Here is a 27,902-nt window from a genome sequence, read left to right as displayed (position 1 = left end):
TATATAACTCATAATAAATAGCATAGTAATAAACGTTTAATAGCATTCATTTTGGTGTTTCCCAGCATTACTTTCACCTTTTCCAAAAAGGCAATGTGTTTTGTCAGAGAAATATTGAAATCTTTTATGTTACTTTTAGATCCAAGATATCAGCGTTGAAACTGAGGACAACAAAGAGAAGAAATCTGCTAAAGATGCTTTGCTTTTGTGGTGCCAGATGAAAACAGCTGGGTCAGTGTGGATTAAGTCATTATCTCTAAAGCTCTTACAGCATTTTGAGTTTTTGTTGAAATAATTTTAAATGGGCAAACATATATCTTCTTAAGTGGATTTAGAGGAAATTCAAGACAAATGAGTTGATGTTTACAAGTCAGAGAAGTCTGAATTTATGATGTTAATTCTGGGTGATAAACACACCAATTGGATAATCCATGAATATATATAGTAATATGCTGACTCTTTTTCTCCCTATTCTGAAGAAATAATAACACTTTCACGGGAAACTTAATGTCATCCTGCTCGGTCTTTTGGTGCCAGAGTGTTCAGACCTGCACTGGGGATGCTGTACTGATTGCACTCTCCTTGTTTTTGTTCTGCAGGTACCCCAACGTCAATATCCACAACTTTACGACAAGCTGGAGGGATGGGATGGCGTTCAATGCACTGATCCATAAGCACAGGTACATGTGGCTCAATGTCTGCCCTGGTTTTGCAGCTACCTTGCAGCTTGATTTTAAAAATCCATGAAGAGCAGGAAGTTGAGTAGCTGCTGAGAGTTTTAGAGCAACTTGCCTTGTTTTGAGCTTTATAGCTCTTGTGGTCATTGTGAGCTTGGCTGGGCAGCAGCTTCTCACACCACAAGTCAAAACAGGCTGTGTTTGGTTTCAAGGGCATAAATTACACCTGTGATTATTTGGGTTTGGTTTGGTTCTTGTACCTCAGTGAGTAACCAATGCCCAGGTCAGGAACTGGGGGACAGGAGTGGGGAAGCACACCCAGAGCAGCTTGGAGGGAAAGGAAGTCCCTGCCTGAGGATGGCCGGATGTGGTGCCAGGCTGCCATGGCTGGGGATGCTGCTCATGGCAAGCTCAGGCGGAATTAATCCGGATGGATTGCATGCTTCCATGGGCATGAGGAGAGACTCATGACCACAAGTTTGTTCTTCTCTTCTCCAGGGTCACCTTCTCTGCTGTTAAGCTCTCCCCTGCTTTCTCTCATGGCCAGGTCCTGCTGTGCCATGTGCTGGGCATTGCTTCATTCCTTTAACACTGCTGGAAAATGCACAGGGCACATGAAACCTTGGCTGGGTTTTCTAAGGGTTGGAGATTTTAGTTCATTTGAGGGTGGCTGCACTGTGCTTTGGGAAATCTAAAGAATTTTCCATCCTGTCTAGGCCTGATCTGATTGATTTTGACAAGCTGAAGAAATCAAACGCACACTACAATCTGCAGAATGCTTTTAACCTTGCAGAGCAGCACCTTGGTCTTACCAAGCTCCTGGACCCTGAGGGTAAGAGTTCCAGCAGTTTCAGCACTTAAGGGCTCTTTCCTCCCACCCCTCCATGTCAGAGCACATCTCTGTGACAGTTTTTTGTGTCCAAGAGCAGCTGGATGCTGCTGACTCACCTGGTGATACAGGCAGAGAGGGAAGGAGAGAATGTGAGATGTCTCCAGCAGCAAACTGAGCAGCAGTAGCACAAGAGTCCTTAATCCTGTGTTTATTTACTGCCATCTGACAAGTTTGTTGGCCTGGCCATGTGTCCATAAAGTCATTCCAGTCAGACGCTTTCTTCTGAGAAGGAAGAGGAGCAGAGAAGCTTCAGCCGATGCTTCTGTGGGAGTATGTGTGCTCCCAGTGCTGGGGCAAGAGCCTTTTGTGTCACAGGGCAGGAGTGATGTGTTCGGGCAAGTTTCTTCTTGCTTATTTTCCAGTGCCTCAGAATTGCTGATAAATACTTTGTTTTCCACCTGTGTCTCTCAGATTCACCTGGACAGACATAAGTTTGAATTCTTCTCTCCAAATGCCGACACAGCACTGAAGTTGTCAATTAACAGTAGTTCTGTCAACTCACATGGACACCAGAGGAGTTATTTGGCTGTGTACAAGCTGTGGCAAAGTCTGGAACTTGACTGTAAAGCCCAAAGGCCCCAAGCTTTAGCCCCAGTCCACACTACTGCCAGAACTAGTGCAAAGCTGCTCAATTTACTTTTTATTAGGACACCAACCTTAGGGGTTGAACTGCCACTGAACCCATCTCTGACTCCCAAAAGTATCCTTGGTGCAGTCTGAGTTCTATTGGTGTAACCCCTGCAGCCTCAGCATGCTGAGATAACTCTGGTTTGGTTTGCAGATATCAGTGTTGATCACCCTGATGAAAAGTCAATCATCACTTATGTGGTGACATATTACCACTACTTCTCCAAGATGAAAGCTTTGGCTGTCGAAGGAAAACGTATTGGAAAGGTCTGTCAGTTTAAATTATAAATTGTTACAAAGCAGGTGAAATATTTCTGATTTTCTTTTTCCCCTTGGGTGTTAATTTTTTAAGAGTCCACTCTCTGGTAATTTTGATTTTTTTGCCTTTGAACATATTTTGAATGTTAAATATTCCCATGTGACTATGAGAAGTAGTTAATTTCCAGCTGCCTCACATTAGAAAACATTTGGCTGGTGTTTTATTTTTGCTTGTTCATTTTGCATCATTGCTACTTTTCCTTTCTCATTAACTGCTCCTCACCCTCTGGGCCCTCTGTCTCCTCTGGAAAAGTCCCTCATTTAAAACACGTGCAGTCATTCTCTGTCCTTTGGCGACATTGCCCCAATCCTTACAGCTGGCAAACTGAACATGAATCTTTGTGTGAGCCTCAGCTCTGCCCCTCTATTGCTGTGGGATCTTGTGAATTTAGTGCTGAAAAATGCCAAGCTCTTATTCCTCAGGGATCCCAGCAGTGAGTACTCTGATTCACAACTCAAGTCTCCCAGCAGTTTCTTTTATGTGGCTTGTTGGATTTAAATGACTGAAGAGCACTCCCCTTGTGACTCGTATGTTGTGCTGCTGCTGCAGGTGCTTGACAATGCCATTGAAACAGAGAAAATGATAGAAAAATATGAGTCCCTGGCTTCTGACCTGCTGGAGTGGATTGAGCAAACCATTATCATCCTCAACAATCGCAAATTCGCCAACTCCCTGGTTGGGGTGCAGCAGCAGCTGCAGGCGTTCAACACTTATCGCACAGTGGAGAAACCACCCAAGTGAGTTTAATCTCAGTTTGGCACAACAGTCAGTGGTCTTGTTGGCTTAGTCACTCATTGATTTTTTTTAAAAAACAAACACATCCAAGTAATTTTAGTTGTGGCTTAAGAGTTTATTTTCATGAGCAAGCCCAGCTCTCATATTCCTGATTGGTACTTATCAAAGTTACTTGGGGCCCGTTTGCTTTGTGCTGTTCAGTGTGCAGATAATAACAACAGCAACGAGAAAAGCGTGTCTCCCACAGGATCTAGGAGTCCTGGAAGCTGTCACTGCCCTGGGATGCCTGTCTTATCATATGAGTGGTAATAATGTACTGTGGTAGTACAGTAATGTCACTGCTTGTGCTTTTAATAGCAGTGGATAATACCAAAATGCTGCTATTAAAAGATCCCTACTGCTTATCCAACATGAAGAGGAAGCATGTCTGGCTTTGTCAAACATCTCTACTTACTCAAACTAATACAAGCAAAACTGGGCAACTTATTTCTGGAAAGCCACTGTTAGGATTGTGATATCAAATCTGTTCGTTATTTTTGTCTAATTCGAGTTCTAGTGAATAATAATCACAACCCGAAACATTACACAGGATCCAGACTCCTTCTAAAATTGCAGACTATTCCCTAATGCCCATAGAGTTTGTTTATTTCCCAGGCATACAGCTCAGGGAGAACAGTGGGAAGAGTTTATTGACTGCAGAGAGCTTTAAATAAAACTTCCATTTCTTGTGCCGATGGAGCAAACTAGGACAGTGCACGTACTAGAATTAAAAAAAAAGCCTTTTCCTGTCCCCCAAGGGGTTTAAATCCAAACACTCAGACAGCTGACTTCTGTGAAGTTGCTTTTGCTTTCTGCCCCAACTGGCTCCAGGGGAAGTGTGGGCTATTTCCATTGCTCCCAGCTTCCACACAAGATGGAGGTGTTTATGTGAATGCACCATTCACCACGTCAACATTTTAAACAAGTGCTTTATTATAGTTTATTGTAGTCTACTATATTATATGTTTTATATTAGTGCTTCCTTGTAAGGGTAGCGAGGCCTTGGCACAGGTTGCCCAGAGAAACTGTGGCTGCCCCATCCCTGGAAATGCTCCAGACTGGATGGGACCGGGCTGGGAGCAAGCTGGGATAGTGGAAGGTGTCCCTGCCCTGGCAGGGGGTGTAACTGGATGGGTTTTAAAGTCCTTTCCAACCCAAACCATTCTGTCAATCCATGATTCTATGATTGTACCTTAGCAGTAATGACAGTTTGATTGTAACTTGATTCTCTTGCAAAATTTTGTTTAGGTTTACAGAAAAAGGAAACCTGGAAGTGCTGCTTTTTACCATCCAAAGCAAAATGAGAGCCAACAATCAGAAAGTGTACATGCCAAGGGAGGGCAAACTCATCTCTGACATTAACAAGGTAAACTGAGCAGCTCCTTCCGTGACTTGGGATATTGCTGTTTTCTCTCAACAACTTTTGTTCTTCTCAAACACATTTACTTTTTATTAGTCACAGCCTTTTTATTACAGCCCCCAGCCTTGTTGTAGGGGTTGTAAGGGATGGGTGAGGAGGGGTGACCTTTTCCTGTAGCCAGGCCCGGGGTGTCCTCAGCATCTGTAGGAGCTTCTGCTCCTGGGGCTGCCAGCTCTGCCTTGCACCTCGTGGACCTGGCTTTTGAAGAGAAGTGACAGAAGGCAGCAGCAGTAGGTGCTGTGCCCTCCCCTTCACCTCCCAGTGCCCTGCCTGGGCATCGTGGATCCTTCTGGGGTCCTGCAGCTTGTTCTCTGCTGCTGCAGCTGGTAGGGCAGGGCTGGGCACAGAAGAGTTGACAGGCTCTCTCAAGGATAACAAACAGCTTCAGCTTCCTCCTTTGTGTTTGATCATGCTTGGCATTCCCAGACCAGCTGTTGTGGGTGTCTGTGGCCTCATCCCAGGGAGCATCAAACTGCTTAGTTCTCCTGGTTGCAGGAGGAGTGCCCAAAATAGTCGTGTTTCAGGCAGTTTCCATCTGTTCTGATTTAGATTTAGTTTCTGTTTAATTGAGTGTATTTTTGTTGTCTGTAAGAAGATCTAAAAGGTGATTAGCTGACTTCCAACATGCTTCTAAGACTTCTGATTTTTGTAATATTATCATCATGCATATGAATAACTTCTGGCTTGGGGGGAAAAAAGGATTCATAAGCACCAGAAGTAACCAAATTCTGCAGTTGTTTTCTTTTCCAAAGTGTAATAAAGAACAGCAGTTGTATGTTAGTTCTGGAGATGAGAGGCCATGAATCTCTAATTCCCATTTCCTGAAGGAAGAACATAGAATCTGCTTGTTTGGGAGTAGTACTCAGGAGATTTTATTGTTTTAAATAAACACTTTCTTACACATTCAAGCCAAGTGGTTTCCTTAGGCTTTGTTGGGAAGGGGGGGGGTTAAGAAAGGATGAGAGAAAATGCATCTGAGATAAACAACTTGCTCAGAAAATGACTGACTAAATTGAGAACAGATTTTAAGTCATGTGTTTATAGTAGCAAACAAGGTGTAGGGCCAGCCAGTGCAAACCGGATTTATGGGCTTTTAAATAATTGAACCAGTTTGGTGAAAGTTGCCTGTAGTGACTTCAGCCCTGATTTCATGCAAAGGAGATGGGATTTATCATAATCTTGTAAGAATGTGTTGTTTAGAAGCTGTATGTTTTTCCTCCACATCTTTAGGCCTGGGAAAGACTGGAAAAAGCTGAACACGAAAGAGAACTGGCACTGCGAAATGAGCTCATCAGACAAGAGAAACTGGAACAACTTGCACGGAGATTCGATCGCAAGGCAGCTATGAGAGAAACTTGGCTGAGTGAAAATCAACGTCTTGTTTCTCAGGTGCTGCTCTCAGAAATTGTCTGGGTGACTAAAATGGTTCCCATGAATAATTGCAGGATGCAGTTCTTGCAAGGAGAACATTTTCTTCCCTGTGCCTCATATTTTACTACATCTATGTATGTGTATATTTATTTATTGTATTTAGTTACTCTATATGTGTATGTACTGTACATCCTCTCTTTTATACATTTGGGATTCCCTTCTTTGAACCTACCAGCCTGTGATCAGGAGAATTTGATGATGAAATAACTACCCACAGTCAATATTTTCTTCATCTCAATATTTTGGTGAGTTCAGTGAAATTAGCCCAGGAGTTAATTTTGTTGTTTAATATTAGAGGTGATAATATTAGATCAGCCCCAGACTAATCCTGATGGCCATGTGATTCTTCCCCCAAAGGCAGTGAATAATATCTCTGATTTTATCAGTGGTTCTTTATTATCAGAGGCATCTCTTATTTTATTTAAAGAAGACTCTTGGGAGCATTTTGAGGTCCTGGATTTGCTAACAAGTGTGTTTTGTCAAGTCAGAACTGACAGCAGAGATTGAGCAGTGAGACTTTTGTCCCCAGCAGCCATTCCTGAAGAAGTGCCTCTGTCTTTGCAGGACAATTTTGGCTTTGACCTCCCAGCAGTGGAGGCTGCCACGAAGAAGCACGAGGCCATCGAGACGGACATCGCAGCGTATGAGGAGCGGGTTCAGGCCGTGGTGGCGGTGGCGAAGGAGCTTGAGACTGAAAACTACCACGACATCAAACGCATCACTGCAAGGAAGGACAATGTTATCCGCCTGTGGGAGTATCTCCTGGAGCTGCTCCGGGCACGGAGACAGCGGCTGGAGATGAACCTTGGGCTGCAGAAAATTTTCCAGGAAATGCTGTACATTATGGACTGGATGGATGAGATGAAGGTGGGTGGAAGTACTTTGAGAATGCAGACCAAATATTGCTCAGAGATGTATGTGTCCCTTTGTGTCAAGATCCATTTTGCCCCTCTGATTTAGCAGACAGACCCAGAAGATCCACATTCAAGAGCAGTGAACAAATTCCTTATGATTTGTTAACAATAAAGTTTAAAACCACGTTAAGGACAAAGAACAAGTTCACTCCTATAAAAAGCTACTTTCCAGCTTCATGTCTGCCTCATAGAGCCCAGAAGTTTTGGTCACAGTGCTTGGGTAAAGATGACAGATTTGGTAAAAGGGAATTAAATAATCGCTCTCCATCATGATTTACATGGGAAGCAAGTCACCTCTTCACGTCTCTGCTTTAAAAAGCTTGAATTTCTTCCTATCTGTTCTCCTGGGATCTGGGAAGGGAAAGGACCATGACTTGTCCATCAGCCAGCAGAAATTGAAAGCTGTTGGAGGAAAGAAACAGCTCAACGGGAGCTCACAGCACCTGGGCTGAGTTAACTCAGCCTCTCAGTATCCTAGACTGCAAATTCATTAAAGAGCAGTCAAATTCTTCATGGTTGCCAGTGATTTCAAAAATACTGGCTCAAATTTGTATCAGCCATGTCTCTACATTTGAAATTTCTGTCCTTATGGGGCTGGAGTTCCTCTGACCTAATGTACCAACAGATAACAGTGCCTGGAGTCCCAAAGAAGCAAATAGCTTATGGCCTTCAGCCTGTTTTACTTGTCTTTCTCATTTTGTTCAGGTACTTTTGCTGTCCCAAGACTACGGCAAACATTTGTTGGGAGTTGAAGACCTGCTGCAGAAACACGCTCTGGTGGAAGCTGACATTGCTATTCAGGCTGAGAGAGTGAGAGGGGTCAATGCCTCTGCTCAGAAGTTTGCCACTGATGGAGAAGGTAACCAGCACCCAACATAACCCCTTTTGTCTTAATTACCTATGACATTATCTGTGACACTCATTAGTTCTGCAAGATAGGTTAGCTAAATTCCCCACCAGAATGAGAGAATCCAGCTCCATTTGTTCCTTCTGTACTCAGCATTTCAACGACTCATTTGTCCAGGAACCTGCTCAGGAATTGAGTGTGGCATTGGTTCTTGCATGGGATGTCATGCTCGTCACCAGCAGCTGCTGTGACTTTGTAGAGGTCACCATGGTTCCCCGTGCTGTGTTCCTAATGCAAATATTTACAGAGATTGTTGGACCCAGTCTAATGCTGTCCCGATTTATCCTAAAAGGAAGCAATTCCCTAGAACCCAGTGCTTTTAACAGAGTAAATGACGTCCATTTTGTGCAGTTGTATATAAATCTGAATTCAGTGAATTTTGTCTCACTGGAAACAGTCATGAATATATTTCATTTTGGTTTTTTTTTTTGGGTTTTTTTTTTTTTTTTTTGTCTTTTGGAAAGAATAGTATCTTCTGATCTGTGTTACTATGTGGTGGAGCTTGAACACTTCCCACTCACTTTCCTTAGACTAACTATGGATTCTTTAATGTAAACCTTGTAGCTGGTACACGCAGGAATTCAGAGCTCTGCATGTACCCCAGCTGTGGGGATGGGAGTGAGTGAGCCCGGGTGGTAACACACATTCTCTGTCCAAGCAGGTTACAAGCCCTGTGACCCGCAGGTGATCAGGGACCGCGTGGCTCACATGGAGTTCTGCTACCAGGAGCTCTGCCAGCTCGCAGCCGAGCGCCGTGCACGCCTCGAGGAGTCCCGGCGCCTCTGGAAATTCTTCTGGGAAATGGCTGAAGAGGAGGGCTGGATCAGGGAGAAGGAGCAGATCCTGTCATCTGATGACTATGGGAAGGACCTAACCAGTGTTGTCCGACTCTTGAGTAAACACAAGGCGTTTGAGGATGAGATGAGTGGCCGCAGCGGCCACTTTCAGCAGGCGATAAAAGAAGGTGAAGACATGATTGCGGAAGAGCATTTTGGGTCTGAGAAGATCAGAGAAAGAATTAAGGATATCCGGGAGCAGTGGGCTAACCTGGAGCAGTTATCTGCCATTAGGAAGAAGCGGCTAGAGGAAGCCTCTCTCCTTCACCAGTTCCAGGCTGATGCTGATGACATTGATGCATGGATGTTGGACATCCTCAAGATTGTCTCCAGTAATGATGTTGGCCATGATGAATATTCCACGCAGTCCTTGGTCAAGAAGCACAAAGATGTGGCTGAAGAGATTGCGAGCTACCGGCCGACCATCGACTCTCTTCATGAGCAGGCCAAGGCTCTGCCACAGGAGCATGCGGAGTCTCCAGATGTGCAAGGCAGGTTGTCTGGAATCGAGGAGAGATACAAAGAGGTTGCTGAGCTGACCCGGCTGCGTAAACAGGCCCTGCAGGATACCCTCGCTCTCTATAAGATGTTCAGTGAGGCAGATGCTTGCGAGCTTTGGATCGATGAAAAGGAGAAGTGGCTGAATAATATGCAGATTCCAGAGAAGCTGGAGGACCTAGAAGTGATCCAGCACAGGTGAGAATGGCTTTACCAGGAAGTTTGGGAAATACTGGGTGGAAGTGTTTTACCCCAGCTACCTTTCTCAGGTTGTCTAATGGCTCAGATTCTCTAATGTCTGGGGGATCTTGTGTTTGTTTTCGCCCACTTCAGGTTTGAAAGCTTGGAGCCAGAAATGAACAACCAGGCATCCCGTGTGGCCGTGGTGAACCAGATTGCCAGGCAGCTGATGCATAGTGGCCACCCCGGGGAGAAGATCAAAGCACAGCAAGATAAACTCAACACAAGGTAAGTGAAAGCCTCGTGCTCAGGAACATCACACCAGCTGGAACAAGTATGGTGGGGTCATTTGTTTGTCTTAAGTAGGCTTTTTTAAGATATTCTGATGCTGTTACCTGAAGTATCCTTAAGGCTTCAAAAGGAAAGAGTTGTGCCTTTCAAATACTTGATTATCAGGTGGAGTTTTGCTTTTGACTTAATCAGGCCCTGAGTGTGTCAGCACCTTGATTTGAGAGCTGGAAATTGGCTGTAATAATTACTATGATAAAAAAGAAATAAATATAGTTTTGTGTAAACTCCCGCATTTTTTAGCTTCAGAATAAACCAAGGGAGTGTGAAAAATTGGTGTGACTGCCAATTTTTCACTTGAGTAAAAATTATACTCGGTGTCCTGATACTTGTCACATTCTAATACACACCATATCTGGGTTAATGATTGCTTTGCTAGAAATACTGATGGTGTGGGAAGGACTAAGGAAACCCTGAGTAGCTGGGTTTACCAAGCTGCTGAGAGCAGCTGCTCACTCAGCAATGCTGCCACATTCTTTTCCCACAAATCTCAATTTCTCTGCTCTCCTCTCCTCACACATTTCAGGTGGAGCCAGTTCAGAGAACTGGTAGACAGGAAGAAGGATGCTCTGCTCTCTGCTCTGAGTATCCAGAACTACCATCTTGAATGTAATGAAACCAAATCCTGGATCAGGGAAAAGACTAAAGTGATTGAATCCACACAAGACCTGGGTAACGACCTGGCTGGAGTGATGGCCTTGCAGAGGAAGCTGACGGGCATGGAACGGGACCTGGTGGCCATCGAAGCCAAGCTCAGTGACCTGCAAAAGGAGGCAGAGAAACTAGAATCGGAGCATCCTGACCAGGCACAAGCAATTCTTTCACGGCTTGCAGAGATCAGTGATGTGTGGGAAGAAATGAAGACCACGCTGAAGAACCGGGAAGAGTCCCTGGGAGAGGCCAGCAAGCTGCAGCAGTTCCTGAGAGATCTGGATGACTTCCAGTCCTGGCTCTCCAGAACACAGACTGCAATTGCCTCCGAAGATATGCCCAACACCCTGACAGAGGCTGAGAAGCTACTCACTCAGCATGAGAATATCAAGAATGAAATCAACAACTACGAGGAAGATTATCAGAAGATGAGGGACATGGGAGAGATGGTGACACAAGGGCAAACTGATGCTCAGTACATGTTCCTACGCCAGCGCCTACAGGCTTTGGACACCGGATGGAATGAGCTTCACAAAATGTGGGAGAACAGGCAAAATCTCCTTTCCCAGTCTCATGCCTACCAGCTGTTTCTCAGAGATACCAAGCAGGCAGAAGCTTTCCTTAATAACCAGGCAAGTGGTCAAGATATACCTGACTTCATTTCTGTTGGCACTGTGTACTGCAAGCAATTAACAGACAAAGTCTATTGGTGGGAGAGCCACAATCAGACAAATTGCCCTTTTCTAACTGCATTTTACTTCAAACAGTTCTTGTGAGGTGTCTGTTGTTGGAGCACCAGCATAGCCTGAGTGTAACAATTTTCTCTCTGGTTTCTTTAATCCCAGGAGTATGTTCTGGCGCACACGGAGATGCCAACCACCTTGGAAGGAGCAGAAGCTGCTATTAAAAAGCAGGAGGATTTCATGACCACCATGGATGCCAATGAAGAAAAGATCAATGCAGTTGTGGAGACGGGCAGGAGGCTCGTTAGTGATGGGAACATTAACTCTGATAAAATCCAGGAGAAAGTGGACTCTATTGATGACAGGTAAGTGCAGAATGATGGTACAATGTAGCTGTTCCTCCTTTAATTCTGTTCTCTGAGAGATGCCCTTTTACCAGGATTCAAAGGCAAAGTAACAGCTTAGAAAATGTCTGTTCCAGACTGTTTTCTTTGTCTCGTGGAAAAATAGGAACTGTCATGTTTCAATAATGCGCCAGGCTAATCTCAGTTAAACAATACCTTTCCCACTTTCTAGAGGCTTGGTAGTTAATGAGCTCCCTACCCAGAATTTGGTTGTTTGAGTGTTGCCGTATAGTTCTTGGAGTATGAGCAGACTTGATGCTCTGGTGGGAGCTGTAGCAGTTGGCTGTGTCTGGTTCCACAAGTCTCAGTTTCCTCTGTTGCCCCCGAGCTGGTGTAATTACAATAACTTATTCCTGTCCTTCCTCTGGAGAAGGAATGTGGCTCTTCAAGGGTGTAATTGGCATTACATCCACCCCACCCACTCGACTTTGATCGCCTCTTCCAGCTTGTCTGGCCCCACTGAGATCAGATTAGGAAGCACTGGTACAAGTGTGTCTTTCATCCCAGAACAAGTCCTTTGCTTTTTGTCTCTGGCTGTGGCACGGGTGCTATAAAACATTAAAAGCTTCTTTTTCTTTGAAACCCAAATGTTCAGTTTTGATGGCTGCTGTTCTTTCTGCTTTTGTTTTGGATGACAGTGGAATCTTTCAAGGCACTGTAAGTGTCAGAACACAGCAGTGAGCTGTGAAAGTTCACTGATGACCCTCCCATCAGACTTCCATCCCCCCACAGCTGGTAAGCTTAGGTTCTCCTGGTGTCTTCATCTGCAAGGAGAAACTGAACTGAAGTAGTTCAGAAAATGTTGTACCTTTCCTGTTTGGGCAGAGATGTCCCACTGTGTGTGCACCCACTTTAGCCACGCATCACGGCTTCAGGAAAGGTAGCTCTTCCTGTTCCCAGAGCTTGCTGAGGGCCTCTGACAGCTGAATCCTCAGGCTACCCCATGTTTCCATTCTCTCTGTCTCACCCTCTCGGCTCTAGATCCCAGAGAGGATCTGCAAAGGCCAGGAAGAGGATATTACATGAAAAAAATCAAGGGGACAACAAGTTTTCCCATCCACTTAGGAAAGCAGGAGAGTTTGATCCCGGCCTTCTGGTCAGGTATTCTCTTTCTGCAGCTTTTGGAATTAAAAGAAAGCATTCAAGGATATCATAGCAAATGGCATCTTGCAGCCCTGTCTGAAGTGGCTTGAGTGGGAGACAGCTTCAGCCCATGTCCTGTGTGCTCTGCAGAGGCTCTGGTGGCTGTCACCCCAGTGCAGCTGCACCTCTGTGCCCCATTGTTCCTGCTGTCCTGCCCAGGGGACATGTGCTGGAGCTCCTACTGGAACTGAGCATTTCCTCAATTCCAAAGCTATTTATGCCGAGCGCTGCAAAAACCATCCGGTGTGCTGCTATCCAGGAAATCTGTGCGATTGCTCCCCAAGTCTGGGGGGCTGATAAGCCTCCAGAACAAAGCCTTGGGGCTGCGTGCACTGGGAGGGGTAGCAAAGGAAGCCTCTTTGCTTTCACAAAACGTGGCTCTCCCAGCTGAGCTCCACCTGGATGTCTAACAAAGGACCAAAACAAACAAGCACAAATATGTGCAGTGGCTCCATACTTCCCATTGGGAGCTCTTTGTAGTTTCTGGTATTGTTCAGAGTGGGTTTGCAGTGGTGCTTTTGAGCTGTTCCTGAGGAGACCCCACTGGCCCTGGTGCAGCAGACAGGCCCTGCCCTGGGATAATTCCAATCTCAATAGGGATGGCACAAGGGGGATGAAAGTGCAATATGAAAGAAACACTTCAGCACAACCTTTTAGTGCAGTTCACAAGCACAAATGAATGAGCATAAGGACATGGAGTAAGAGTAGGGGAAGGTAGGTTTGCATCAAGCTGTCACCAACTAGCTTTTCCAGCTGGGAAAGAAGCTGATCTCCCTGTGCAGCTTTCCCTGCTTGGGTGACTTCTGCTGCTCTGAAGCATTTTCTCCTCCATTTTCTCTTGGGAGAGTGTTGGAAGAGTGCCCCTCTCCATGTGCCTGCTCATGGCCTCTGATTCTGCAAGGGAGATTTAGTCTAAAGACAGTGGCAGATCTGGCACATGTTGTGATCTGAGCCTGTTTTACATCAACTTTTGTATTTGTGCAACTTTCTGCTCAACAGAGAACAGAAGTAAGTTTTGTTCTTGCCCATTCAGAAGGGAGAGTGCCTTGTTTGCTGGAGCAATGAAAGAAGCTAAAACTGCCTTTCATGTATCTCAGGATTCCTAGCAGTCAGCTGCATTCACACCATGTGTAAGATTTATTATTTCTGCACAGGCTTTGAAACCCACAGGCTTACAGTTAAACCACAAGTGGTTTTGTCAGTTTTCAGCACTGTCAGCATTCTCAGGGGCCTCTGGGAGTCAACTTGGGGACGCCAGGCAAATTCTGGATTAATTTGTGTGAGACACCTCCTTGTGCTGAGCAGATCTTACACTTATAGTGTAAGTCCTATGTGTGATACAGAATTCAAAGCCATTCTAAATAACTGGAGTCTGCAGAGCAAACCATTCTTCCACAAACTGTTTTGGCAAATTAGTAAGAAGCAATCATTGACAATCTTAAGTGTGAATTCTTTAAAAGAATTTAGGAATATCTGAACAAGGAGTTATTTATATTTAGGTACAGCTAGTCTGGAGCAGGAGAACAGACTAAATAACTTCTTAAAATCCTTTATTCCTGTTAAAAAGTCAGTGATGAAAACACAGGAATTCCTGTCTGTTCCAGCAGTACCCATCCTCAAAATGCTTCTACTTTGTTATGGTTCAGCCCTGTTCTTCAGAGAAAACTCATTGTCCAGTCTCACTCCTGGTCATCTTGAACAAAACAACCTTGTACAGTTACATAGCTCTAAGCACCAAAAATTGTATTTGTTATGCTATGGCATCATCTGTTTGATATCCCTGCATGGTTTCCTTCGAAGACCTTCTAGTCAGTATTTCCAACACTCCATGGGAGATATTTTTATTAGCTTTTTAAAATTTGGATTTTTTTCAACATAAGAACTTCTGTACTTATCTTAAAAATATTCAAGTGCCTTGAAAGTTCTCCTTTAAACTTCACAGTTCGTGTCCTCTCCAGAATACATGAGTCTGTAATATAATCTAGCCTTAAATCTCTGAAATCAGCCTGATAAAATCACCCAAGCAATTCTATGCTTCATTTTAACGACCTGAGTAATGCAGTGTGCTTGCCCAGGCATATAAAAGCCAGTCAAGAAAGAATGGAATCAAACCCAGAGATGTTTGCCTCATTAGAGAGGTTTTTCCTAAGGCACAGTTATGTGTCTTTTCCTTTGTGTTCCCTCTGTCAAAACTTCATCCTCTCCTGGGCTTGGATGCCAGGCTGTTGCTTTGATGGTTCCACGTGTCTTCCTTGCCATGCAATCTATAAATAATTTTCTTGACTATACCTATAGAGATGCTGCTTGCCTGCTTGATTGAAGGCAACTGTTGAGGCCAAAGAAATGAATTGTAGCCCTCTAAAGGGTTTTCTCCTATTCCTCTGCTTACAGACCTTTTTTGCTTTTATAGAAAATGTATTTCAAGTATTCCTTGTGTTTCTGAAGTCACTAAATTGGTGCCAGAGAGCTTGCTGTGGTAACATACTGCAGATCAGGAAAAGTGGTGTCATAATCCAGTTGCCATCAACATGTGATTTATGGTCTTCTGGAGTATCATGAGTCTATGGAGATCTCCACTAACATGGATTTATTTAGCTTTTGCCAGCATGTGCTGAGCTCATCTTATAAATTGCCACCCTTTAAAATAATTTCCAACTCTCAATCCATATTTATCTTATTACAAACGACAGCAATATTTCACTTTAAACCCCCATACAGTGCAATAGGAATAAGCCTAGCACAATGAGCAGTAAATAAAAATTGTATTCTTTACTCTGTATCTTCCTTGTAAATTGCCTCATAAATAATGAAAGTATGGAAGGACGGGGATAACTATTCCAAATTAAGCATTTTTAAAAACATGCCCAGAGGTACCCTGGGAATCAGCCCCATTCCATTTGAAGGACCCACCACAGCCTTTAGGACTGCCAGCGTGACTCATGCTTCAAGGGGCAAACAGTGATTAATCAAACTAGGGCTTCTGGATTAACCTTTCCTTCTCTTCTGGCTGCTCTTAAACACTCTGAAAAATATGTTCCAAGTTCATAAAGCTTCTGTGTGCAGAACCACACAGGGGTGCTGCATGTGGTTAAACACAGCCTTGGGAAGGTTCTGTGGCCCAGCTCAGCTTGTGTGAGACAAGGAGGTACTGAAGGTGTTTTACAAAGAGCATTCCAGCAGGTGCACCCTGCAAGGGCCACACAACGTCATCTTGCTGTGCAATTTGCAGTTTTCTTATGTATTTTGGCAAACAGCCTGAACTCTCCTGTAGGCTTAAAATGAGTGAGCCAAATTCTGTCCATAGCAAGTTGTGAAACCCTGCTGACTTCAGAATGTTCTCTGTGTATTTAACGGGTCACAAAAAACAAGGAGATGCAGAATTTCAGTGAGCCCATTAAATAACACCCTCCAAAATGTCCTTTGAAAAGCAGCAAAGGACACACACCACAAACTTGCCAGCACCTGTAGTCAAAAGAAGCTCCAGAAATCAACAGTGACAGTTTTCATTAAATGCCTATTTAATTTCCTTTCTCTATTGTTTTTTTCTGACCAGACATAGGAAGAACCGTGAAGCAGCCAGTGAACTTTTGATGAGACTGAAAGATAACAGGGATCTCCAAAAGTTTCTTCAGGATTGCCAAGAGGTAAATCATGCCCTTTCACTTTTATTGTTGAAAGCTGCATCCTGCAGAAGAGCATTCTTACTCAATATTTTATGAGGGTTGGAATGCTCACTCATCCAGTAGTATTTAGTGTGGACTAAACATAGAAAAACCCCATGACCATACCACGCAAAAAATAATGTTTTTTCTTTTCTCATGAATCAGATTTTCTTTTGTCATATATGCTAAAGACATAGAAAACTGTCAAAAGCAGTGAAGATTTTCTGCTGTGATATAAATTATAACCATGTGGAATATAGTGGGATTAGCAGTGTACTTACTAAGAGTTTTGTCTACAATTGTACAGATGTATGTGGCCTGATGCAGGGGATTTCAAGTGATTTCTAGCAAACATTAGTCAGAAGAATAGGAGGTTAAGAATAAAAAAGGAGCAAGATTAAGCTGTGTCATTTATGTGTGATTTACCTGATAGTTTACATGTGTTTAAAATTGTTAAGTATTATAACATTTGAAAAAAGAAATTCTTTCCAGATTTTCTAATCACTTACATGGACTGTTTACACTGAAGACAACATTTTAAAGTTTAGAATACTCTTGTTCCTAGCACAAGGAATTAATCAAGTAATTTTCAGGTTATTTCATGGAGTACTGGCAGATAATAAAGAGCTTTGCCTGTGAGGTTTGGATCAGAAACTGGGGAAGTAATATTTGCTGCTTGGTTGCCTGGATTCAATCTGTTTCCTAACATTGCATAAGCTGTCCATGAGCTTGCCTTCAATTGCTCCTTCCTTGGTAGTTAAAACATGACAGATTAGCAAAAAATCTGCTGTTATTAGCAGCAGCTTCTTCCTTCCTCTGTGACAGCTCTGGTACAAAGATCCCCTGGCTCTCAGGGTTCTCCTGGCCTCAGTGTCAGTGGGGGTGTATTCCCTAGGATCTGGTTATTCCCCCTATATCACTGGAAGAAAAATGAAATCATAAAAGCTCTAGTGTTGGCTGCCTGAATGACTTTCCTCTCCCTTGTTTCTCTCCAGCCACTAAAACATGGATGTCTCGACTGCACAATTCAAAGGCCAGCTTACAATTACCCAAATGTCAGGGATTTCTCCAATTCTCTTTGAGAGGACATTAACTTTGGTGATAATTGAAAGGCTGTTTCCTGAGAAAACTTAAAATTTACGTCAGTGTGGGGCCTGCTGACACCTCTGTTGGACTGGAGGGTTTGTGATGAAGCAGCACTGTCCTGTGAGGTGGAAGGGAGCCAAGGGAGCACCTCCCCCCTTGTTTTTTTCCTTAGCACTGCCTGTGAAGCTGGGAATTGTTAGGGAACAGCTTTGAGCTAGTCCCCATTTCACCCGGCAATGATCCTCTGGCCTTCCTGCCTGCAGCTGCCTTAGGGACAGTTTCCCATCTGTGTGTAACCTGAGGAAAAGGCAGAGTGTTTTCTGCAGCCCTTCCATTCCATTTCCAGGGCAGCCACATTGTCACTGTCACCCCTCACTTAGGTGTTTAAGAGTGTGGCCTCCTGCCCCTCGCTCCTTCCTGCAGAGCTGGGGAGGAGCGTAGGTGGCACTCCAGAGCAGTAGGATAATGCTCCTCACATCAGCCCAGCAGTGATAAACCCCACTCTGGGATCACAGGTGAGGGAAAACAGAGGATTTTGTTGTTCTGAGGAGTCAGAAACACGGTCACAGGTTAGTCCTGGGGTGCTGCTTTTCCAACTGTTTCTTGCACTCATCAATATGAATGTGTAAAATAAATTTGCCGAGTGAATGAAACAGTGAGAGAAGAAAATCCTGACTGGAGGAGATGTGATAAATGTTGCCATTTAGTTTTCTTTGACTTCCTGCTCTTTCTCAGCTCACCTTCGAGGGAGGAGTTTACAGCTGACCTTCCCTCTGAGTGCTTGGAAGTCCCAGCACTGTCTGGACTCATTTCTCCAGGGACATGGTGAAAGCTCTTTGCAAGACTCTGCACTCTGAAGTTTCTCTCCCAGAGTGTGCTGGCAGGATTTGCCATGTGAGCCTCCCCGCAGATGGGCTGGCAGCTTGGCTCTTGGCACAGTCTGGAAGTGCAGCGGTACTTGGAGCCCTTTCCCCTTGCCTTGCTGCTGCCCCAGGCTCACAAGGATTTGTCTTTGCATTTCCCTTCCTGCCTGCCAGGTTGGCACTGCGGAGTGGCAGCCAAGAGCAGGAACAGGGTCTTGTGTACAGGTGCAAAGGATGGGAGGAAGCCTCATCCTCTCCTGGCCTTAACAACTTCTGGAGAAATAAATACTCCAAGTGTGATTTTGAGGCAATTTAGGGAGCTGTATTATTTTCTGAAAATCTACTTTCACACTCAAGGTACTGATTTTTAGTGCCTATAGTGGTTGCAAGCCCCAGATTTTAGCAGTGAGCCCTTAAATACTTTATCTGCATTTCTGTGCTCTGAGGGGTTTATCCCAACAGGCCCTGGCTGTGAACCTGGCTGTGTTGTCCCTTGCCTTCCTCCAGCTGGTAACAGGAATCATCCAGCCTCTCCTTGGGAAGCACTTTTAAATCGCCAGAAGCCCTAATGCTGTGGCTGTGGAGTAAAAGCAAACAGTGAAAGCCAAGCAGTGCAATTTGCAGAGCAGAGCAGCTGTCTCCTCCCCAGAAAAGCAAGAGTAAAATCACTAATTCTGGGTTATATCTTAATTTCCATGTAGACTTTGACTGTTCAGCAGCACAGTAGCCTGTTCTAATGCAACCTTCTACCTACAGAGCTCTTCACTAACATGAGCATTTTTCTGTTCAGACTTGATGGGAAAATCCAATGAGGAGTTTCTCTGATTGCTCTGATAAGTTTTCCATTTTTGGGGAGAAGTGCATTTAAGGGACAATTGAAATTTTAAGGGACAGTTGAAAAGAGGCTCATGAGTGATAAATGGAATTTGTTGCCCTGTGTCCTGAGCACACAGCAGAGGCTGTGTTCCTCTCCTTTTTGGGCTGCTTGCTCACCCAAATGCTGTTCTAGAAACCAAGCTGAGATTTGTTTTGACATTTTCCGCTCTAAATATGCAGAAAATGAACCTTTTCAAATTCTGTAAACGTTCCTGTGAATGTGGTTTTTATCCACACCTCAGGGATAGATGAAGCAGTCAGACTCACCCTGGGAAGAAATACGATGTTGGCCGCTAGGATCATTTTCACATTCCATTTGCACTTGGCAAATCAATTCTCTCTTAAAGAGTTTTCTCTAGTGGTGATATGGAAATTGTCCCCAGTGCCTTTGTACTTGCTGAAAATCAGACAGAAAACAGTCTTGGATTTTATATAATGGGAAAAGGAAAGTCTCCAGTGCCAAAACACTCCCAGAGATTGGATAAATAAACAAATTACTTATGTAAACCTATACAGAGAAAAGACTGAGAGGAAGAGGTACAAATATGCTGTGAATTAATGGTGCAAAAACATCTCTAACAACCTCCACAAAACCATCTGACCAATAAGTAGTACATGTGTCCCTGTTTCTCTTGCTGTTGAATTGGGTGGGATCTGTGTGTTTAATTCTGCTTATCATAGAGGTGAATCCTTTCTATTGGAATCAAGGGTTATTTATATATTGTTAGAATTGAACTGTTAAAGAGGCGTATCCTTGACTGAGCCCTGAGTAAATCCCTGAGTAAGAACAATCCATGAATCTCACACAACTCTTCTGTAGAGGCATCTCTTTATCCTTGATCTGGAGGCATTTTGCATTATTTCACAATTGTGTGTTTCCTCACACCTCCATGTATTTTCTTTTCCAGCTCTCCCTCTGGATCAATGAGAAGATGCTCACAGCCCAGGATATGTCCTATGATGAGGCGAGGAACCTACACAGCAAATGGCTGAAGCATCAGGCATTCATGGCAGAGCTTGCATCCAACAAAGAGTGGCTGGAGAAGATTGAAAAGGTAGGTGAAGAACATCCAAAAAATGCCCTTATCTTTGTCCAGGGTGGCTGTGCACAGAGATGGGATCTGTTCCTCTGCAGAACTGGTTCTTAAATTACCCCACAGCTGAGGCTAAAGGAGACTTCTGGTGCATTCTGTCTCCATCCACCCCATTTTATTCTTCATTGATGTTAAAAGTCTTTTATCCAAGACATTCACTCAGACATTGGCTACAGTGCCAGTTTAGTTTTGTCTAGTCTTTCCTATCTGCCAGAAGGAAGGCATAGCCTAAATTTCATACCCACAGGGTAAGTGGGGCAAGTGTTGGGATTTGAGCCAATAAAGTAGAAGCACTTCCTGGGAAATAACAGAAAATAGAGAACAGCTGAGTTTATTCTTCTGCGCTGCTAAGCTGGCTTTCATTCATTCAGAACTATAACCAAGCTGCCTTTGCCCATGCAAAATTAGGGCATGAGGTAAAGAACATCCAGTTTTGTGATTAATTAAGATTCACAGCTCTGTATCAAGTTATTTGAAGCCTTAATATGCTATGATGAGCTGTACTTTTCCCCTCCATTTCTCCTGTGCAGCTCTGGAGCACTGAGGAGTCTCCTCTTTAGCTCTGACAGTGGGTTTCTGTTCAGTGTAAGGTAGCTTAATTGCTCATTTCCTCTCCCACTTTGGCACTCCATATCCCATTAGAGGCTTTTCTGTGATCTACAAATAGCAATACCCTTTAATGGTGTAATTAGAAGGCTGCTCTTGGTACTGGAAGTTCCTTTTTAGTGATGCTAATACATCCTTTGCCTCTGAAAAATCAGATTGCAGCAAAGGACCAGGGTTGTGTACAGAGTTGTGACAGTCCCTGGATTAACATTCATATGGAATGTGCTGGGTTGGGGGGAGCATTCCCATCTGCACCCAGCTGAACAGATAGAGATAATTAGAAAAAAGACAATGTTTCCCAAACTCTCCCAGCATTATACTGTGTGTTCATGGTTCTCTGGTGATGTGGCCCCCAGGAGCTGGGGCCTCAGGAAACACAGTGTGTGCAGTTCTAGCTCCCTGCTCCATACTGCCTGAGCCATGGCCCCAGGAGCTCTCTTTGGGGAACACATGCAATGGAGAAGAGAAAGGAGGCATTGCTTGACCTTCCCATTGCTAAAAATCCCTCTTCAAGGCAGCACAGGGACCTGAGAGCTGATGTTCTGGAAGGAGTCACTGGATAACTGGAGATAGAAAATGAGTGGTTGATACTGCCAGCAGATGAGAAATCCTGAGTGCTTATTAATCAGGATAATTGCCCTAATGGGCTGTGAGTGCTCCCAGGAGGTACCATTTGGTTGCTCTTTGTTGCAGGAGGGAATGCAGCTCATTGCAGAGAAACCAGAGACTGAGGCCGTGGTGAAGGAGAAGCTGACAGGTCTCCACCAAATGTGGGACGAGCTTGAATCCACCACCCAGACCAAGGCTCAGCGTCTCTTTGATGCAAACAAGGCAGAGCTTTTTACCCAGAGCTGTGCAGACCTGGATAAGTGGCTGAATGGTTTGGAGAGCCAAATCCAGTCAGATGACTACGGAAAAGATCTCACCAGTGTCAACATCCTGTTGAAGAAGCAGCAGGTAAACAGAGCATGGGGTGCAGCGAGCAGGCAGCAGATACCTGCACTAAAAGGAATGGGCAGGGCAGGCTTTCAGTTTAGAAAAGAAAGAACTGCTTTTCTTTCTTCCTATTCTTTCATGTATCTTTAAGAAGAACAAGAAATTCATCTAGCAACAAATCAGACAATTGTTATTAACATGGTAAATCCTCAGTGACCAGCATGTGTTCTCCCTTCTGAGGAAGCTGTTTATGTGCCCTAATTGTATGAATAGCTTTCATCCTGGTTTACAGGACCTTTTTGCCATGTTTCTGTTTAGATGCTGGAGAATCAAATGGATGTCCGTAAGAAGGAGATAGAGGAGCTGCAAAGCCAGGCAAGGGCTTTGAGCCAAGAGGGCAAGAGCACAGATGAAGTTGATGGCAAACGCCTTACTGTAGAAAAGAAATTCTTGGAGCTGCTGGAGCCTTTGAATGAGAGAAAGGCCAACCTGCTGGCCTCCAAAGAGATCCACCAGTTCAACCGGGATGTGGAAGATGAAATTGTGAGTATCAAAGAAATCCCATTCCCCAGCCAGTAGGAAAATGTTGGAATACTGCTGCTTTTTGCAGCTTGAGTGTGTCAGCCTCTTTCTGCTGTCCCAAGTGTATCTGGGGTTGCTTGAAATCATGTGTACTCTCTCTTTCAGTTGTGGGTCGGAGAGAGGATGCCCATAGCTACATCTACTGATCATGGACACAACCTCCAGACTGTGCAGCTACTAATAAAGAAAAATCAGGTAAGTAGGTGCTGTTAGAGCTCCATACCTGCTGTTTCTCCTTAGTGCTGACTAATTCGGGAAGGAAATGTTTGGGGTAAAACAGTGGGTGCTGTGGCATGACCACAGGTGGTGACACAGCTCCAAGTTGTCCACATGATCTGATGGTGTGTGTTTTGCTGACCCTCTGGAGTTAAGAACCCTGACTTGTATTTTCTTTTCATTTGCGCATTGTCTCATCAGTCAATTTTCTCCCATGTAGACCCTTCAGAAAGAAATCCAGGGTCACCAGCCTCGTATCGATGACATTTTTGAGAGGAGTCAGAACATTATCACAGAGAGCAGCCCCAATGCTGAAGTCATTCAGCAGAGACTTGCAGACTTGAAGCAGCTGTGGAACCTCCTCATCGAGGAGACAGAGAAGCGCCACAAGCGTCTGGAGGAGTCTCACAGAGCTCAGCAGTATTACTTTGATGCAGCCGAGGCTGAGGCCTGGATGAGTGAGCAGGAGCTCTACATGATGTCAGAAGAGAAAGCCAAGGTGAGCAGCTCCACAGTGACACTACTTTGACCTTAATTTCTTTGCTGGAGGGAGGCAGGTGACATAATTTGGTGTGGCGCTATGGAATGGTAACATAAACAAATGTAACTTCCTGGTGAAGCCTCAAGTGATCATGGCTTCTACCTGTTCTGACATCTTTGATAGTGTGCAGGATAGACTGTGCTGTATGGAACCAGGGAAGCATCCTCGCACTGCACAGGGCAACTCTGTGCCTGCCTTCACTGCAAGGACAGGATTGCCAGTGTGGTCTAGTTAGGTCCAATTTTCTGTTAGTTTTGAATGACAGTACAATGCACCTGGCTGTAAAATGGGGCCTGGTGGTCAGTCAGCTGCTACCACTGTGACCAGCCTTGACTCCCAGTAACCATCAGCTTTGACTCCCAGCTTCACACCATACCACAGAGAGCGCAAACTTCAGTTTTCCAAGGAGGTGTTAGTGCTGGAGCTTGTTTGTTATTGACATAAATGCACGATGTTTCCTGCCCTGGTAAAATAAAGCTCAGCTTTGTATCAGAAGAACACATTCCACAGGTGTTCAGTCTCCAGCTAAAAATGGCCTGTTTTCTTTTTTATCTATTGCTAATAGCTCACTATGCAAAATATTGCATTGAAAGGGATTTATTGACAATATCAGTTAACGCTGAGAGTAGGAGGCTGGCTTTCTTAGCTATAACAGTGCATAAAAAGTTTTGATTGGAACTTCTCCAGACACTTTGGTGGAGAACCCATTGGCATGGACTGTGTAGGATTTCTTTTCTTTGCCCCATTCTGTTGTTGAGATGCCTGACAAGTGGTGTGTCTTAATCTGTTCCATGTTTCTGAGCCCTGCACCAGTGTTGTGGAAACACATAGTTTCCACACTCTGTGGAAACACAGAGTTTCTTCTTCCACATAGAAGAGGAAACTCAACATACTCAATGCCCAGCTGATGTAATTTTGTTCTGCACCCCGGAGAGGTTGATGCATTATCTCTTTCACTCATTATTTTGCTTTCTGGGGGTACCATTTGCTGTGACATCAACTGTTCTACACCATTGGCAGAAGGACTTGTCTTCAAGCTGTACTTGGGAGCAGCTCCTTATAATTCTTCCTGTCATTTTCTGTCACCCTTACAGGATGAACAGAGTGCAGTGTCCATGCTGAAGAAACACCAGATTTTGGAACAAGCTGTAGAAGATTATGCTGAAACTGTGCACCAGCTTTCAAAGACCAGCAGAACTTTGGTGGCAGATAATCACCCAGAAAGGTATAAACTTCCATTTTTAATTGGATCATGAGTTCTTTTAGCAATTCAGTCCCTTTGGGTGGTTGTGACACACAAAGGCCACCACAGAGAGTAAGTAGCTCAGGGGCTCATACAGAGGAAGAGGAATTTAGCCTCACTCAATTCAAGGTATCTGTTGGACCACCCTGACTTGGCCAGAGAAATCAGCAGCTGCTGATTTCTGGTGGTTCTGGACCTGGAATACCTGTCCCCTGTGTAGGCTGCAGTGTCAGGTCTTGCAAGCACTGCTGAACATCATGGAGGCAGAGCAGTCCTCAGGCCATGGTCCAGATCTGCTCTTCCAACCAACTTTAATGTCCAGCAGAGAAGGTCACTGTCATTAACCCTTCTGCAGAGCTCCCCAGGATCTGCCTCTTCTCTTTGAGATTCCAGCAGAATCAGAGCCTGGAATCAGATGCTTTAAACATGGGCACATTAACATCTTACTTTTGGTAAATTTATCTCACTTTTCATAAATGGCTTTCCCTGAGGGAGAACTCAGGAAGCTTAAGAACCATTTTGCAGTAAGAGCTGCAGCTCAGCAGACAGAATTCTCCACTGGCTTCTGCTGCAAAGCTGATTCCACTCTGAGCTAATGTATTTAACTGCTCAGCCTGCACAGACTGGAAGGTGTCACTGGCCTAGACCAGACACACTCTGCCTCCCGTGGAAGGTTGTTATTTAACTCTAAAGCACTCTCTTGTGGTCATGATTGCTTCTGATGAGAACAGACTTCCTGGCTGAGCTGTCTGAGTATTGGAATAATATCATCAGCTTTACAAGGCAGATGGAAGGCACTTCGACAGCACTGTATGGCTCAGACAAAATAGAGGCAGAAGATACAGCAAGTAGAAATATTCATCCCTTGTGCAAATGCTGAGCTTTAAAGGGTAAGAAACCCATGAGTGCTGCTGAACTCTGAAGCAGAGTTTAACTGAAAAGGAGCTGCTCCCTGCCTCAGCAGCTCAGATCCTGCTTTGGGAGAAGACTCTGGTGTGATCTGTGTCCAGACAAATGGAGAGCTAGGTTCCAGCTCCCCTCTCTAAAGCCAGGGGTTTACAGTGCAGGACAGACAAGCTTCCCAGCTATCACTGTCACCTCTGCTAGCAGAGGATTGGTCCAGCATGTCCGAGTCAAATTCCTGCCTGCAGCAGACGTGCGTTCTGTGGGTTAAATACCTCGAGTGACTTTTATTCCTTGCAGTCTTCCCCATTTGGTTTTGCTTGCAAAGGCAATGCAAACTCTGTGCCGTTTGGTTTTCCAGCGAGCGTATCAGCATGCGCCAGTCCAAGGTGGACAAGCTCTATGCGGGCCTGAAGGACCTTGCTGAAGAGAGGAGGGGCAAGCTGGACGAGAGGCACCGGCTGTTCCAGCTCAACCGCGAGGTGGATGACCTGGAGCAGTGGATTGCCGAGAGGGAGGTGGTGGCAGGGTCCCATGAGCTGGGCCAGGACTACGAACACGTCACGGTGAGTCCTTGGAGGGGCCCCACTGGGTGCTGCTCACAGGGGCTGGCTTGGCTCACTCAGGTTTCTCTGTAGCCACAGTGCTGCATGAGGCTCTTTCTGTGCCTTCCAGATGCTGCAGGAGCGGTTCCGGGAATTCGCCCGGGACACCGGGAACATCGGGCAGGAGCGGGTGGATACTGTCAACCACATGGCTGATGAACTCATCAACTCCGGCCACTCAGACGCTGCCACGATCGCTGAGTGGAAGGATGGACTCAATGAGGCCTGGGCGGATCTCCTGGAGCTCATTGACACAAGAACACAAATCCTTGCAGCCTCTTATGAACTGCACAAATTTTACCATGATGCCAAGGAGATCTTAGGACGTATCCAAGACAAACATAAGAAACTGCCTGAGGAGCTTGGTAGAGACCAAAACACAGTGGAAACACTACAGAGAATGCACACGACATTTGAGCATGATATCCAGGCCCTGGGCACCCAGGTGTGTGGCAGGTGAACTGTTGGTATGGGAACCTGAGCTGCAGAGTTTGCTGCTGCCCTTGGCCCCTCCATGGCTGTGAGACAGAGTGCTGCCAGCTGCTTCTCACGTGTAGTGCTGTGGGAATAACCTCACCTGCATCCTTTTCTTATCTGTCTGTCTGCTGCTCAGTCATTGCATTCAGTTGATTATCTAAAGCAGCAGTCTGTAAGTACACGGGCTTCTGAACAAGTTGGCAGTTGTTGGATGTTATTCCGTTTCCTGCCCTTGGTTGAACAAGAAATGAGAAAGGCAGAGAGCTTCTGTATTGATTTAAAGTACAAAATATGAAGGAATGTATAAGCCTGGTTGGCTTTTTGAGGTTTGGTTTTATTTTAGTTGGTCAGTTTAAGTTTTTTTGTTTTAAAAAACACCAAAAATCCCCAGTCAAACCCTTTGTGCTAAGCACTTTTCATTTTTCTTTTCTGAGAGGCAAAGACCTACAGAGAGGCTTTCTGTCTTGGTTATGAACCTGGGCATTCTGAATTAAATATGGCCTTTCTTGGTGCTTCTTAAGAGCAAAAGAGATCTAAAATCCACAGTTCAGACTAAGATTTTTAAAACTATCCAAACTTGATCTAATTCTAAATCTTTTGAAGCTAAGGTGTGCCAAGTAGAAGGTGGCAGCTGCTCATACAGCACAGGGGGGATTCTAAATCAAAAATACAACATTCCGCTGTCACAAGGAGAATTTGGGAAGAGAACAAGTTTCTTAAGAAGTGGAGGAATTACAACTGACTGTATTTATCCCAGTAGGTCAGGAAGAAGCTTTTATGGCCCAGCTGCCAGCCAATTTTTTTATGTTGCAATTTACACTAAAACAAAGGAATATAGAGCAAGCATTTGATTTTCCAGGTGTTTTACTTTCAAAAGCTGTAGATTTTATACAGAAAATGGGAGACATTCACAAAACATCAATCCCAGTCTCTCAAAAAGGTAATTATAATTAGGACCTAAGTGAAGGAGTATGTAATCACAGCACAGAGCTGTGGGGAAGGCACTTAGGATAATTTCTGAGTGAAACAGCCAGAGCACTGAGTGAATAATTTTGAGAGAGGCATGGTCTGTGCCTGTAGATAGAAGGCTGTTTGATTTGATGATAAAAAAAAATAATTATTAGACAAAAGCTAATGGAATGTTTCCTGGCTTGCAAAATATGGAAAACAGTCAGGAATTAGCATTTGCCATCCCAAGGCAGTGTTTGAAAGGAAAAGATTTCTAATAGCAGAAGGTTCTTAACATTTCCACGTTTTCTTCTCTTTGAAGTCATTATCTACGTTTTTGAAAAATAACCTCTGTCAGCTGCAATAGTGGTTTGGATACGGAGTTCCCAGGTGCTTTTATGAGAGGTCCCTTCCCAGGTCCCTTATATGAGAGGAAGGAAATTTGAGATGAAAATGGTCCCCGTTTGCCCTGAAATGTAAGACACTTGATTTTGGCACTGTGTCTTGCAGTGGGTTCAGGCAGTGGCAAATCTTTGCTATTTTGGGGGTCCCTTGACCCT

At 44.5% G+C, this 27,902-nt stretch overlaps 1 protein-coding gene across 6 annotated transcripts in view; it reads left to right on the top strand.

The window, feature by feature from the left end:
- SPTBN1 (spectrin beta, non-erythrocytic 1) overlaps nt 1–27,902 on the top strand; it is a 117,831-nt gene that overhangs the window by 75,748 nt on the left and 14,181 nt on the right. For all 6 annotated transcript variants that reach the window (XM_053972596.1, XM_053972595.1, XM_053972597.1 and 3 more), the window contains 22 exons: nt 140–231; nt 600–680; nt 1,394–1,509; nt 2,351–2,463; nt 3,065–3,252; nt 4,538–4,655; nt 5,940–6,098; nt 6,705–7,007; nt 7,760–7,913; nt 8,623–9,493; nt 9,629–9,763; nt 10,350–11,106; nt 11,320–11,522; nt 16,258–16,348; nt 20,100–20,246; nt 21,585–21,848; nt 22,146–22,370; nt 22,515–22,604; nt 22,846–23,124; nt 24,261–24,391; nt 25,674–25,878; nt 25,988–26,362. In XM_053972596.1, the coding sequence (XP_053828571.1) occupies nt 140–231; nt 600–680; nt 1,394–1,509; nt 2,351–2,463; nt 3,065–3,252; nt 4,538–4,655; nt 5,940–6,098; nt 6,705–7,007; nt 7,760–7,913; nt 8,623–9,493; nt 9,629–9,763; nt 10,350–11,106; nt 11,320–11,522; nt 16,258–16,348; nt 20,100–20,246; nt 21,585–21,848; nt 22,146–22,370; nt 22,515–22,604; nt 22,846–23,124; nt 24,261–24,391; nt 25,674–25,878; nt 25,988–26,362 (5,097 nt within the window). The remainder of the gene's footprint in view (nt 1–139; nt 232–599; nt 681–1,393; nt 1,510–2,350; nt 2,464–3,064; nt 3,253–4,537; nt 4,656–5,939; nt 6,099–6,704; nt 7,008–7,759; nt 7,914–8,622; nt 9,494–9,628; nt 9,764–10,349; nt 11,107–11,319; nt 11,523–16,257; nt 16,349–20,099; nt 20,247–21,584; nt 21,849–22,145; nt 22,371–22,514; nt 22,605–22,845; nt 23,125–24,260; nt 24,392–25,673; nt 25,879–25,987; nt 26,363–27,902) is intronic.

The sequence above is a fragment of the Vidua macroura genome, chromosome 3 (assembly GCF_024509145.1).
Source record: "Vidua macroura isolate BioBank_ID:100142 chromosome 3, ASM2450914v1, whole genome shotgun sequence".
NCBI classification, from domain to species: domain Eukaryota; kingdom Metazoa; phylum Chordata; class Aves; order Passeriformes; family Viduidae; genus Vidua; species Vidua macroura.
This window is presented reverse-complemented; position numbering and strand designations above follow the sequence as displayed.